The following is a 14,694-nucleotide window of genomic DNA, read 5'->3' as shown; positions in this document are numbered from 1 at the left end:
AGGAATTCATTCACCACTTCCCATAGGTAGACAGGTATTCAACCATCTCCAGGAACAAAGGGCTCCATCACATGTAATGGTTACTTGGGAAAACAAGTGCCATCACTCATAATGTCTTCCCTGCCATTCCTTTCTTCTTTCCCCCATAAGGCCACGTGGTATGGAATATCCCTTTTATCAGTTGGGATCAGATGTTTCTCCACTCTTATTTGGAATTATAAAGGTGTTTCCATACTCTTTGAGTAAGTAGATGTTTTTGAAAAGAGGTACAAAAAGAAACTTGCAACCAGATTGTGCAAATACAGCTAATCAATAGGTATTACAGGGACATGCATGTGGGATTGTGTGTACAAATACTCAAAAAGTGAATGGCAATGGCTGGTATCATGGCCAAAGCCAATAGGCTCTGTAAACAGTAAAAGGAAAAAAAAAAATCGACAGGTAGTCTTAAGATTGCATTCCAGGAATTAAGACTTGCAACACTGGATAGTTCCCACGTTCCCAGCCCTGAGGCATCATTATTGCTTGCAATAAAAAGAGGTTTTAGCAAATGCCTACTTCTGCTGCCTTTTATTTCCTGGTACCTGTGCACAAACTGGAAGAAAAACACAAGGAAATACATTTTGGTAACACCAGCAGAGCTAAAATAAGTTTGCCATCACCCTTTCCTTCCACTTCCTCTTCTCCTACACCTCCTTCTATTTCTCTTTCTCTCCCTTCCTTTCCCTGTCCCATGCCCTTTCCTCCCAATGAGATGAATGAAAACAGATTAAACTGTTATTTTCCTCACATTCCACAGGTTTTTCAGCTCCAAAACCACTTCCAAGGACAGATACCACAAAGGTTACCAGTGGGAACAGGATTTTATTGTCTGAATTATCAGTGAAAAAAATCTTCCTGATCTCAAATCTCAGTCTCCAACGGCACAACTTAAGCTCATTTCCTCTTGTCCTATCACTCAGTACTTGGGAAGAAAAAGACAAACCCCTGCCTTGCTACAGTCTCCTTTCAGGGGGTTACAAAGAGTGATAAGGTCACCCCTAATCTTTATTTCCTCCAGGCTAAACAACCTCAGTTCTCTCAGCTCTTCCTCATAAGACTTGCACTCCAGACCCTGTCCCAACTTTGCTGCCAAATAAAGGAATAACTGCTCTCCAGAGCAAGGCCTTTGGGATGCTGGCCCTGAGGAGGTCCCCATGCTCATGAGGCCCAGGGGGCTGTTTTCAGCACAAACAGCCTCATAGTAACTGCCATGAAGAAAATTAACACTAACCCAGCCAAAACCAGCATAATTTCCAAACCAAACAAAAGCATTTTTCAGTGCAGTGTTGCCATGAAATAGTTATTATTGTTTTATCATCTGCATCATCCTTTAAGTGATGCACACTGAAAAATTGCCTTGTATTGATTATCATCATAGTAAACAGATTTTATCATCTAAAGCAATATAAATCTTACTACAGGCTTTAGCTGCAGCTGCTGAAGACAAACTCTTTAACCAGGAACTATATGCATTTTACTACAGGCTCTTTATATCAAACACCTCCAGAAGGAGAATTTAAGCTTATCAAATATTTTCAACAGTTAGCCAATTGATTTCTGCTTCCTGTGCTAGCAATTTAGAATTTATGAGTCTTAATTTTGAAGAAACTTTTCTGTCAGACAACTGAAGACATCTAACTAAATTCCACATACAAGTCAATGAGTATCCAGTATCTCTGCTGTGTTTAAGATTATTCCAGAGTTACATAGTGATATTATGAATGCAACTGTCTCCAGATTTAATAGGTCATTTCTCCTCTCTGTAGCTATCTTACCTTCTGGATGTAAAAGAAAGGTTTTAGATTATCTATTCTGATAAACGATATACTTTTCATTAAAGAACAATTATAAAGAAAATTCAGCAAATGAAGAAAAACAGTTTATCAGCTCAATAAAGCTGCTATAAGGCTTGCCTATTGTTTTACCTAATGTATTACATTATGTATTGGTCTCTTATTAGCCCTGTCTGGAGCATGACAATAAAACTGCAGGATAAAGCCAAAAGTCGTAATACAAAATTATATTCCAAATTCACAACACATTCTCTTCAAAAAGGAAAAAGTTTTAAAAAATATTATTCTCTTTCACATCATATCTTAGGTATATATATAAACAAACAGTAAATGTCTGTGCAGGATTTCTGTCAGACCTTTCTCCAAACACATGGGAGAATCCTATGTGGTATATTAGGCACATGAACAGCAGGAGTTACTAAAAATGTAACCATTCAAAAAGCCACTTAAAAATCATTTGAGGTATTTTTCACTAACCAGAACACATGATCTGATAGAACATTTCTGGAAGTGTAAAAAGGTACATATGAAAAAGCCCCTTGGATTCAGTACTTATTCTCCCTGATTCTACAATATTAGGATACCTACAGTGTTGTGAGTGGAGGAATATATATATCATGCTATCACCCCACAAGGTGTTCTTTCACAGTGGCTTCATAGTGTAACTCATCTGTTCCTTCCTTTAACCCTAATGTATACATCCTAATTTTTCTCAAACATGAATATAAGATATAATGTTATATTTGCTGTAGATATAATTAGATTTGCAGCTACTCACAAGCTTCATCCTATTTTACTTTCAGTTTCAAACCTGCTCTATTTCAATATCCTAAAAACTATGTTTACACTTCTTTTACTCTTCTTCTTATAGAACAGTAGGAGATATAAATCCCAACTAAAATTTCTTTAATCCTACTTCTCCAATCACCTCAAAACATGTTGACAATTCATATTCTAACACAGTCTAATTTGCTTCCCTTTGATACAGGAATGCTTCTGCCCCAACAGAAGACATAAAATTTCAAATAACAATTCCCTGGTGATTCAGTAATTTCTTACAAAGTGTTCTAAAACATAGAAGAATTAAATAGATCATGTAAAAGTCACAGGAATTTATTGGTCATTATGTAAATCACTCCCACACCACATATAGCCAAAAGTATTATTTTACCTTGAAAGTGACTATCCAGAAGAGACTATGGACTATACCAAACTCCAAGATGAGGAAGGTACATAACAGAACCTTTAATTTTACTTTCCCACCATAGCAACAACTCACTGTTGCAGTATATCTTTTGCTCTACCCAAAAATGCAAATGCTCAACAAGTCATTTTAAAAGACATTCTCCTTGCAAGACAGTGGTTTCCCCTTGTGCATAATTGTCACCTGATGATCCCAGACAAAATATTCTCATTAATAAAAGGATTACTGTTACACACAAAACAATTAAATTCTAAACCATTGGCTCAAAAATACCACACATTTTCAAGTATTTCAGGTATAACTTTAAAGACTGTATCTTTGATTATCTTCCATTATCACCCTACCTTGTTTGACAGCTGAGGAGCAACATTTCTCTGTTATTAATTAAAACTTGCAGCAAGACCAGAAAGGCTTTTGCTCGAATAAAAGTTGAAGGACTTTCAAGTAGACGAGTAACTGTGGTCACAAAATCCTTGGTGGAAATAGACACAAAGACATTAAGGTTACTTGCACTGTATTGTGAGACTGTATACACTTAAAGTTTGCTTATTTTCATGTAACTCATAGGAAAAAAAAATCCATAGAACACTAGCAAATAAATTTAAAGACTGACCGGCCCAGTGTAAAGCGGCTTTGAACTTCTTCAGAAGTGGTAGAGTAAAAAGTAAACACTATTTAATGTACCACATCCAAAATAGTATGAAATCAATTACAAAAGATGATAAAACTTGTATTTTTAAAGAGCTTACCTTAAGCATAAACATAGGATATTTTAATATATTTATTTTAAAACAAAGCTGAACTATTTTCAGAATATATACATATTTAAGCACAAATATGATTAAATTCTTTAGTTATTCATTCCCTTATATGCAGGAATATTAAAAACTACACCTTAGTTGGATAAAATCTTATCTACATCAGACAGCAAATTATACACCAGATGCCCCAAACAGACAGTAAAACAGTTTCCACCTTCTCTGGTTGTTCTTATCTAATCTAGTCTTATTTTGAGTTCAGAAAGTGAACAACATCTTTTCAAGGAAGAAATAAAATTAGGACTTGAAAAGAAAGAAGGATAAACAAAATCAGAACTAAAAAGTGAATCAGAATTTACAAACTGTGTCAACTGGCTCTATGCACAAATTGCCTCATCAATAGAACCTGCCTTCAAACAGCTGACCTGGATTCTCAAGGGCGTGGCACTATAGGATAGATGAGTAGTGTATGCATGTTATGTACAAAGTTTAAAATCCCGCTGTGTGATACACATTTAGCATATATATTACTGTTCAAATTCCTCATCTGCTGACAGATAACTGCAAATCAACACTGACTGTAATTTCTTAGAGACATTCTTTGCAAGAATTAACTATATATCTTTACAGAGAATGGAAAAAGAGCAGAAGTGTAAGAGCTGGCCAAGAAACCATCAGATTTTATTCTGACGCCACTTTAACCCTGTTTTCAAAAGTAGTCATCATTCAGGAACTACAGAAATCTCAGAAAAACAAACTGCTATTAATTATTCTAGAACTGTCCTGCTGTACTTCAATAATTTATTTCATAAATAGAAGAATTTCTCAGTATTGGGATTTAAAAGTTTAAATCCTTCAACAGCTCACAGAACATGATTTGTAGCTCCTCCAGTATGAACTTGCAGCAGTCAAGGTCTTAAATTACAATCTAATAAATGCAAAGGTTGAATTTTAATTGTGGTTTGGTTTTTCAAGGGTTTTTTTGGGGTTTTTTTGTCAAAAAATCAAAGCAACAAAAACAACAAAGTTTTTTACATTCAGAAATCCCATAAAACATCAGACATACTCAAAGAGTATATATAATGCAACACTGACCATGCTAACATAGACAGACTTGACAGACCATGCACAAGGACACCATGACAAAGACACATGCAACTACAAGCCAAAGCACAACTATTTTCAGTCCTCATACTCTGCTAAGAAAGAATATCTCAATACTACATGTGGGGGTTAGCATGGGTTAAGACAATTAAAATTAAGTTACATCAGACTTATCTGGGAATGTTCTAATAATCTGGTTTAAGAAATAAATGTGACCTGTTGTAATTTGCTTTTCTGGCTGGTTTGAGGACTGCATAGAAGCAACAGTTTATCCAAAGAAAATCTCAAGCACATCTTTTCTGACCTGCAGGACTTAGTTTATCAGAAAAGCCAAAAATCACTCAAATACTGCCAAATACATTATTTATCATTTCTCTGTTCTATATTTCTTCCCTTCCCTGCAAATGTTTGATGTATCCATGGAGACTCTGCAGGATAGGACAGTCCTTTCATTTCAAGTGAACACACTGCAACAAGATTATGACTTTATATTGGAGACACTGAGTAATACTGCAAAGCAAGTTGAAAACAAAAGCGATGATATTTTTGAATTGGCTACACAAGAGGAAAACAGCTAGACCACTGTGTCATTATATAAGAACAGACATTGCAGTAGCAAACATTTGTTGCATCATTATGTATTTTCAAATTTCCCTTCTATGCTTTGAAAATATCTCCATATTATAATTTTGGAGTTGCAAAGATTTTTCTAAAGATATTTTTATCTTTTTATTCATTCATACTGATATTGACAAAACTATCATCTACAGTGGTAGTTACTTGTCCACATTCAGGTAAAAGACAAAGAATTGAAAACAGTTACTGAAATATGAGGACAATGCTTATAACGTATTTACAATGCAGTTGTGACAATATATTGCTATAACTATTTGAATAATTTTACTTATGACTAGTTGAGGAAGAAAGAAACCAAATAAAAAACACCCTGCTACGTTATCTGACCTTTGGAAGAACCTAATTGCACTCAAAAAGCTGTGAATGATTTTCACTAATCTAAAGGTGCATCTTGACAGCCAGATGAAAGTAATTAGCAGTGGGGTTTTTTTAATCTACTGCTATAATGCATTCAAGAGTCTCGATTTTGAGTTCTCTGTCCATGCTTTATTTTAAAAACATAATTTCAACTATTTTGTTTCCAAAACATGAAACTAAAATGGGAAGTCTCTGTACCAGAGAGGGACAAAACCCAGTCCCTCCTGGCTATTGTAGTTCTCTGAAATTTTGTACTAGTGTAGATGACCACAAAACTGCAATTCTGGCTTTTGTTTAATAACTGGTTTTTACTGCTGTTCTTGAAGACAGAAGAAAACAAGGACGGTCCTAATTATTACAAGCTAAGGGTGTTTCCAGATAACATACACAAAGCTAAATTATCTCCATCTTGAATTTATATCTTTAAGTATCTTTTAATATGTTGCTTGCACCTATATTAAACAGAGTCACTTTTTTTCACTACCTTCTGTGTGTCACTGAGATCCTTCTCCCTCTTAAGCTGAGCTACACAAGAATTTTAAAGAATGCAAAATAATCTATAGGCCAACACTACTCACTCTTCCCTTCTCTCATTAGGTGGACTTGTGCATCATGAGCATGAAATATTGAAAAGTGCATGGACTATTAAATTTTATTTTCAGAGCTAAAATAGTATCACTCCTTGTGATGTGATAGCACTTGGCAGCTCAATACAGGAGCATATGTGTATTTTTAGATTCTATTCAAGTAAAAGAGAAATTTAGTTTCAGCTTTCAAAATCTTACAATCTAATTTCCATATCACAGAACATTCTGAGTTGGAAGAGATCATCAAGTCCAACTGCTAAGTGAATGGCTCACACAGGGATTGAACCAACAACCTGGGTGTTACTACCGCCAGGCTCTAACCAACTGAGCTAATCTCAATTAAAAAAAAAAAAAAAAACAACATTCTATGAGATTTAAGTTTTTCTGAGCTGTAACGCAGGTACAGTTACCAAATGTGGGCACATGGAGTAGAACCAGACCTACTTTATCAGTTTTTACAGTACAGTGTTTTTTACTTACAGCTTTGGGCACTATTCCCACTTCTATCATTAGTTTGATGTATGCTATTAAAAGAATGTCTACATTTGTCTGTATTTCAATTTTCTAATCTGTAAAATTTAATTAGAATTGTTCATAAGAACTGCAGTATCAGAAAGGGAATTCTGGTCACTGTCCATAAGAAATTCACTATGAATATGGGAGTTCCTTTTGCAATGTAAGTCCCATATAAACAAGAAATTCTTCACAGAAAACATCATCCTGTAGCCATAGGCTAGCTGCATATTGCATTTTCTTGCTGAATGTTCAAGTGAAAGATTTTTGACCATGCTCCTCTGACTATATCAACAACTCACTGTTGTGAGTTGCACAATGTGCACTGTTAGTGCAGCATTACAGGACAATTTGCCACCTATTAGAGCTGCTGTTGTGGGATCTGGAAAGTTTAAGGTCAGCTGACATGCACTCACAAAAACACATTGGCAATTCTGACATGGTACAGAAATTAATTTTAAGAAGAGAATGAGTGATTTCAGGCCACATAGGTGTGACAATGTTTTAATTTAAATGTAATTGTTAAAACAATACGTAGGGAAATAAAACTCTCTCAGTTTATTGCCCAACACATTATTATAGTCAAGATGATTGTCAGATTACAACATACATTACAACAGAGTATCCGAGGAAAACAAGAACTATAGTTCCTTCTTTCTCTGTAGTTTCTATCCTTTCCAAACAGAGGGAGATTATTACATTCATTTATGAACTATGCACATGCACTGCCAAAAAATAAACACGTTTTCTCTAAATATAAAATAATTTGGGGATCAAAATAGAAAACTTTTAACCACTTCTAAAAATTATATTACACATAAACCAAAACCAGTTGCTTTATTCAGTGATACTAAAAAGGAAAACCTAAGGCATTAAAATGTTAATTCCTGCAAGATATTTCACTTAGAAATTGACTTAAGATCCGTAAAGGAGAGCATGAAATACAGTATCAGATTCAATCAGGACATTCCTTATTTTCTCTTTTAAATGTCTAAGAGAACTATGTAAAATAGCTGTCCTTACTGATTCATTACTGATTTTCCTTAGGGCTCATTATCAGTTATGGTCAGGCTAGGGTATTCTGGATTGATTGAATCCTAGTTGAAGGAACAATTTATACACCCATTAATACCATTTCTTGAAGATCCATGAGAGAAATGGTACTAATGGATGTATAAATAATTTAGATTTTAACCAAATATAATATAATTTTATAAACCTTATAATTTAGATTTTAAGCAAATAGAAATATAAAAGAAACACATTCTTCATTTCTTGCTATTCAGATATGCAAATGTCATTGAGATGTATTTTGAAAACCCAAAACCACTAGCAGTGTCAATTTTAACTTTTCCTTTCATTAAATTCCATGCCAGCAAAATATTAATCTGAATTCAAACCTTTTCTTGAATTAGCCTCTGTAGATGAATCCCACATGACAACATTGCTGAAAACATCGTGAGCATGTACTGCTGAATTTTGCACATTCCATTTGCCAAGTAATTTAGTACAGCTGTTAATCCCACTTTTTCAATGACACTCTGGAAAGCACTAGGTGAGGAACGAGTAATTCTGCACAAAGCCTACAAAAGTGAAAAAAAAAAAAGAAATTAATGAGACTATTATCTCAAGAAAAATACTGGAAAATAAAAGCATGTTGTGAGTTTTCCAATAGTTTAGGAATATAAAGAATGCATATAGATTGATTTTTAAGACAAATATTAGGGGAAAGACCACTTATTTTTAGAGACCTGGAATAATTCTAAATACATTGCTATACACTCTGTGCAGCTGAAATTCAAATATTTCCTACATCAACATCCACATGAAAAAGTCACATTATTCTTTTCCTCTAGAGAATAATAATGGTGGAGCATCACAGTCCATGCTTGAGTCTTTTGTCAAGCACAGAATATAAACAGTATTGGATAACACTGTATTAGAAAGGAGTACAAGGACAGAAAATATGAAATAGCACATGCCACTGAATTTATGGGTACCCATAAAAGTGGGCATCTTCTCTCTCCCTGCTCATGGACAATAATGAGGTATGTACTATTTCATACTACATAGTCTAAAGTCTATCCTTAGCTCTAGATACTACTTCAGATCTAAGTACTTATTAGGAAACAGTGATTAGTATAATTAACTTGCAAACTATTCTCCAAATGGTTGATTTTCAAGTGTCGGTGATTAAAATAATTTTAATAGAAAATGTAGATACTGACCATGCTCCAGAAAGTGAGCACAAACCTGTTCAGTGTCTACTAACTTAGCTATATCTTAGGAAACATTACCAAACAACCTTCAGTGTGGCCTCATCTCCAAATCAATCTCCTTTTGATACCTGCAAAAATGTAACCTTCAAGATACTATAACTGCATTTGTTCTTTCCAGATAAAGAAAATAAGACTCATTAAGCATTAAAAATGTCTTTTTCTTTGGCCTGAATACACTGTTAGCATAGAAGAACAGCTTATGTCAAATACCGAATTCACATGAAAATCTGAATTTGTTTTCCGGAAAAACTTTGAAGGTGACTCCCTTTTGTGAAATATAAGTAATATTTATGATTTCTTTGTTCTCTTCAGAGCAGTTATACTTAGAAATTGCTGTTTACTTGGTGTGCACTCAATAATAAGGTCTCATTTAAGAGAAACTATAGTCAATTATACAGAATACTACCACCAGAGAAAAGCTTTCCATGTAAGAACACCAGAAACTGTCCAGTTCACAAGTGTCCTTAGAAACATTACTCAAAACAAACTAAAAAAGAAGGAAAAAGAGGAAAAAAGGCATAAAAGACAGTAAATCACAAACTTGACAGACATTTTATTGATGCTGTTCATCTACTCTGCTCCTGTTCTTCTTGTCCTTTCTGGTCCAGGAACCACATCGATTGCAGCCTTTTACTTTTCTTCTTTTATTATTATTTTACTCTCTGTTTAAACATAGACACTCAATCTCAGTTCCTTAGTACAGCATGCTCTATTTCCCCCAGGATACAATCCAGCTCTTCACCTCTATTCAGAGTTTTCAAAATGAGTGGGCAGGCAAAATGTGTATTCACTAAAAACATCCTTGAGGGTTGTACTAACAATGAACTGCTGGAACGTAGGGACAGGCTGTGCCAAAGCAACATGGAGCTAACTCAGCGTGCTAACATGGTGTGTGCAGATTTTCCACTGCCTTAGATCTCTGCGACAGACCTTGCCGAACAAGGATGGCCGTCTGATTACTTCCAGGCAAACCTCATAGGAAAGACATCATAGGCTGTCTTCTAGTAAAATACTGCAGTTTTGGAGGTAGCAGAAAAGCTCCAGACCACCAATAGCCAAGGGGAGAATCTTTAAATTCTCATTAGTTTGTATGTCACAGAACGTTCTGCTGTATGCAGCCAAAAAGCAGAAGATAGAATTTAAATGCAGGATAGAGTACAAAGCACTTTAAATCACTTCAGTAGATCCAATACTGGAAGAAAACAGATGGAGATAGGTCAAAAGGTGGTGGAGCAGGAACTGGAAACGGATGATGACATATAAGAGTAGAGCTCACACCATCATCTCCAGGCAGCAGTCTTGGAACATGAAATGTTCTTAGTGAGAGTAAGGCTTCCGCAGAACCTCTGCTGGAACTGTCGTCTCCACCCCTGCTCTCTGCAAGCCTTAACCAGCACCTCTTCTCTCAGTAGCTCCAACCTTTGCCTCATGATTCTTATCAGTCGCTTCCAACTTGAGATACTCCAGAGTTCTATGATCATCTCTGCCATATCCTTCTAGTCCTACGGGCTACATGTGACTGGGTAACATTCGCCCTTTCAGGATATCTTCCATGACTCTCAAGATTGAGAATGAATGCACTTAAGTATCTGCAATACACAAGTCTCTGAAATAAACTATTCAATACCAATTACTTAAGAACTTAACAAAAGAAACCAAATCCCAAAAAAGACTGTGTGAGCTTTCCCAAATTAGTTTCCATTTAAGTGGCTTGTATTTTGTTACTTCTTTTCCATTAGAAAAAGTTATCTCCTAGAAACAAAATTTTAAGTAATTTTTTAAAAAAATTAAAAAACTTTCAGTGTACTGGAAAGAAATATTCTTTCTGCTGCTGAGCTTGTCAGAATATCGCTGTGACATCTTACAGATTTTTTTTTTTCTGAGTCTAGCAAAATGATAAAAAGACAGAGCTTTCCTACAGGCAAAATCTGTGATATTTACCTGAGGCATGTTGGACTCCAAAGTGAGAAAAAAATACTGAGACACAATCCCCATTTGCCACCTCTGATAGGCAGGACAAAGCGAAGTGTCATTTCTTGACTACAGAGACTAAAGACAGAGAATCTTCTTGATATGTTTTTGTTATTGATTGAAATAATCATAAGTAGAATTCCATAGTCCTTTACTGATGATACACTTTGCAGACAGACTCCTAACTCTAAGTAAAGATATGACAGATGTATTTCTTAACAAAAATGTATTTTTATATTCTAATATAGATGTCAGTTAAGAATAAATTCTTCAGTATACATTCAAATAAGGCAGGAATGACTGCATAATAAAATTAAATAGGACACTGATGATGTCAGTTTTTGAGGTCATGCAGGATAAAAATGCCTACATATCTGTAGCAAAAATTTAATGAATGTAGAAATTATACAGTACACAATAACTGGAGAATATATTAGTATTTTATTTTTTAAATTAGCATACCACTAAAATCTCCATAAACTCTAGCTGGGAAAAAATCTTATTGCACTAGAGTTCAATATCAATTGATTGTTATCAGATGAAGTTAAGATTATATATCTAAATGCAGCATTAATACATAACAATAATTTATATCAGGCATTGAGTAATAAGTTTATCTACTTCTTACTTTAGCGTTTCACTACAAAGCAGCAAGAGGATTAAAGTATCACCTTAGTGCATCCTACTTTAGAAGCTTCCTTGTTCAATTCACTTCATATAAAAGTATTAAACTTCAGAGTTCTGATAAAAGAAACAATCCCCACAAGAGTGGAGGGGAAAATCCAGGAGCCCATTCAGACCCAAGAACACTTGTGTAAAATGATCTGACTGCAAAAAGGAGATGGATTCAGCCACATGGATAGCAATAATTTCCATGAAGACCAGAAAAACTAGAAGAAAGCAGTTTCACAAGGATATCAAACAGTAAACATATCTTACTCTTGCAACTCTCCTCACAGCTGCTTTCATTCAAAGCTCTCCAATATGTGAATTTGGAACAAACCCTACCTCCAGCATGACTGAAACTTCAGTAAGGACACAAGGGAAAAGTATGAGCTCCAGTAAGCCTATTGCCTTCACAGGAAATAAACAGTAGTTGGTAACAGTTATGGTTTTGTTTCTATTGTCCATATGTACATTGATATCACAGATATGCAAAAAATGTTGAAGAAATTTTTATCTTAGCAGATGTCAGGGTGCACACTCAACTTGGCTGTCTTTTTAAAATGCTGGCCTCAACATCCAAGCACACATTGCTAAGCAATTTTGAGAAAGAAAAGGTAACAGAATGATAAAAAACATCTTTCTTACTTAGATTGTCAATTGCCATTGAAAGGATGTCCCACAAATCAGCTGAGTTTTTCTAGGAAGTTCTGCTAATTGCAGCTATCATGACCTCCTCAAACACACTGCTTCATCCTAACATGTCATCTGTAAGAAGGCTTCTAAAGTAGCTTCTGAAGACTAGTAAGTTTTATAATACAATGATTTCAAATACAAGAAAAAGAACCAGGAAGTAAGAACTTCAAAACCAATGTCATTCCAAGTCCCAGCGTCAACCCATGACTTCCAGATGATTCACCTTTGGAGTATAAATATTGTATTAAGACTCACTGCACTTAACAGGCCTAGCTGAACAAGAAACCCATAAAGATCAGGCTGCTGTGTCACACCTACAGGAGCAAGAGGCAAAGGAACTGAGGAACTCACAGTCTACTCACTTGGAAGAGATTACACAAACACCAGAGCCTCACTGACTAGTACATGGTGGTAGCTATCAATGGACACAAAGAGGAAAAAAAAAAAAAAAAAAAAAAAGGAAGCAAACTAGGCTACAATAAGCTCTTCAGGTTTTAGCTTCCTTTTAAACATTTTCTTACACCCAGTTTTTCCAGCAGGAAAATTTTATTCTCATCAGTAGTACTTAAAAGAGGCTAGATACCCATAGCACAAACACTATGACAAAGAAAAGGCTTCTTAGTGATTCACCTGAACCTTACAGCCTTGGGAGGATCCAATGACCTGGGTTCCCAAAAGAAGCAAAGGGTATACAGAGGGACAAACAACAACCCACTCTTCTCATAGTCTCTTGACACTCATCCAAGCGCAAGGTGAGCAAACCATATGGAATTGATGACAGTAACCTCTGAGTCCATTGCTACAGAAAGCCATAGTGAATCTCCACTGATGACAAATTTATTCTTGACAATCAGATATGTAATGTCTGCATATTATTGAGCAGGGAAAAAAGCTATGCCCACCTCAAGCATGCTTGTATTGTCCAAGAAGAAATTGAGTTTTCAGGAGGGGAAAGGAAAAAATGAAGAAAAGGCCCACTGATAGTTCCTCCGGTGATCTCTTTTAGCTCAGTGTCTGAATGCCATTGAGACAGCCAGGTTCTCCAGAATATGCTGTTTGCTGTGGTACACAAGACAGGCATAACTGGCCAACTGGGCCATACAAATGGAGCAGGCTCTGGGAGCCTGCTGTAGGAATCAAGGCAATGGTAAATGACGAAGCAAAGTTCTCCAAGCAGATAGCAGAGAAACAAGAGGGAACTTTCATCAGGAGTTGAAAGAGATGAGAAAAAAAAATACTATGAACTAGTAGCAAACAAATAACAACTGCCCAGTCTAATCATTGGCAAGAATAGAAAGTACATGATACCTTTATAAAGTACATGGTACCCTTACAGCAAAAGAAGTGATAGAAGAGAGGATCGAGCAGGCTACTTTAAAAACTCAGTAAGTAAAGGAAGTTATAACTCTTATCTCCAGTCTTTTCCTATACATGCATAAAATTCACAGAACAAATGGGTGAAGTTTCAAAAAGACCCTTTCTAAAAAAGCAGCCAAATGGCCAGACTCACACATATACTTTACATATTTAGAGACAGACTGTTCTGTACCCATGAAAATTCTAAGACTGTTTTTGCCAAGAATTTCAGATGCTATAGGGCAAAGGTTTTTATTTTACTAAATAGGTTTCCTGTTCTAAAATGTCAAGACATTTTCCCAATATTTGAGCTGTTTATATCACAGGTAAGAATGCCACAAATATACACTAAGATAAAAAAAATCAATAAATAGATGTATTTTTTAAAATTATACATTTATTATATCACTTACCTCTTCAGCCATATTTCAAATGAAGTTTTATTTCTCTCTCTTTTATTGCCATTATGCTAGATGTGTATATGTGCATAATGTTGCAGCTGTGACACTACCATTTTTCATTCAGAAAGCAAGAGCTTCATCCAACCTGACTGTGAACACTGCCAGGGAATGGGGCAGCCACAACCTTTCTGGGGAACCTGTGCCAATGCCTCATCATACTCACAATAAAGAATTTTTTTCCAATATCTAATCTAAACCTACTTCCTTTCAGTTTGAATCCATCCCCCCATGTCCTGTCACTACACACTCTGGTAAAAAGTCCAAGAGATAGGGT

At 35.4% G+C, this 14,694-nt stretch overlaps 1 protein-coding gene across 5 annotated transcripts in view; it reads right to left on the bottom strand.

Moving 5' to 3' along the window:
• Window positions 1-14,694, bottom strand: part of ULK4 (unc-51 like kinase 4) — a 216,367-nt gene that overhangs the window by 158,218 nt on the left and 43,455 nt on the right. For all 5 annotated transcript variants that reach the window (XR_012054617.1, XM_002196898.6, XM_030265145.4 and 2 more), the window contains 2 exons: window positions 8,395-8,577; window positions 3,384-3,511 (listed from right to left, as the gene is read on the bottom strand). Coding sequence is in view for 4 of the 5 variants with exons in the window: in XM_002196898.6 (XP_002196934.6) it covers window positions 3,384-3,511; window positions 8,395-8,577 (311 nt within the window). In the remaining variant the exon portion in view is untranslated. The remainder of the gene's footprint in view (window positions 1-3,383; window positions 3,512-8,394; window positions 8,578-14,694) is intronic.

This window comes from Taeniopygia guttata, chromosome 2 (genome assembly GCF_048771995.1).
Source record: "Taeniopygia guttata chromosome 2, bTaeGut7.mat, whole genome shotgun sequence".
Classification (NCBI taxonomy): domain Eukaryota; kingdom Metazoa; phylum Chordata; class Aves; order Passeriformes; family Estrildidae; genus Taeniopygia; species Taeniopygia guttata.
Note: the sequence above shows the minus strand (reverse complement) of the source record. Positions and strands in the feature narration are given on the sequence as shown.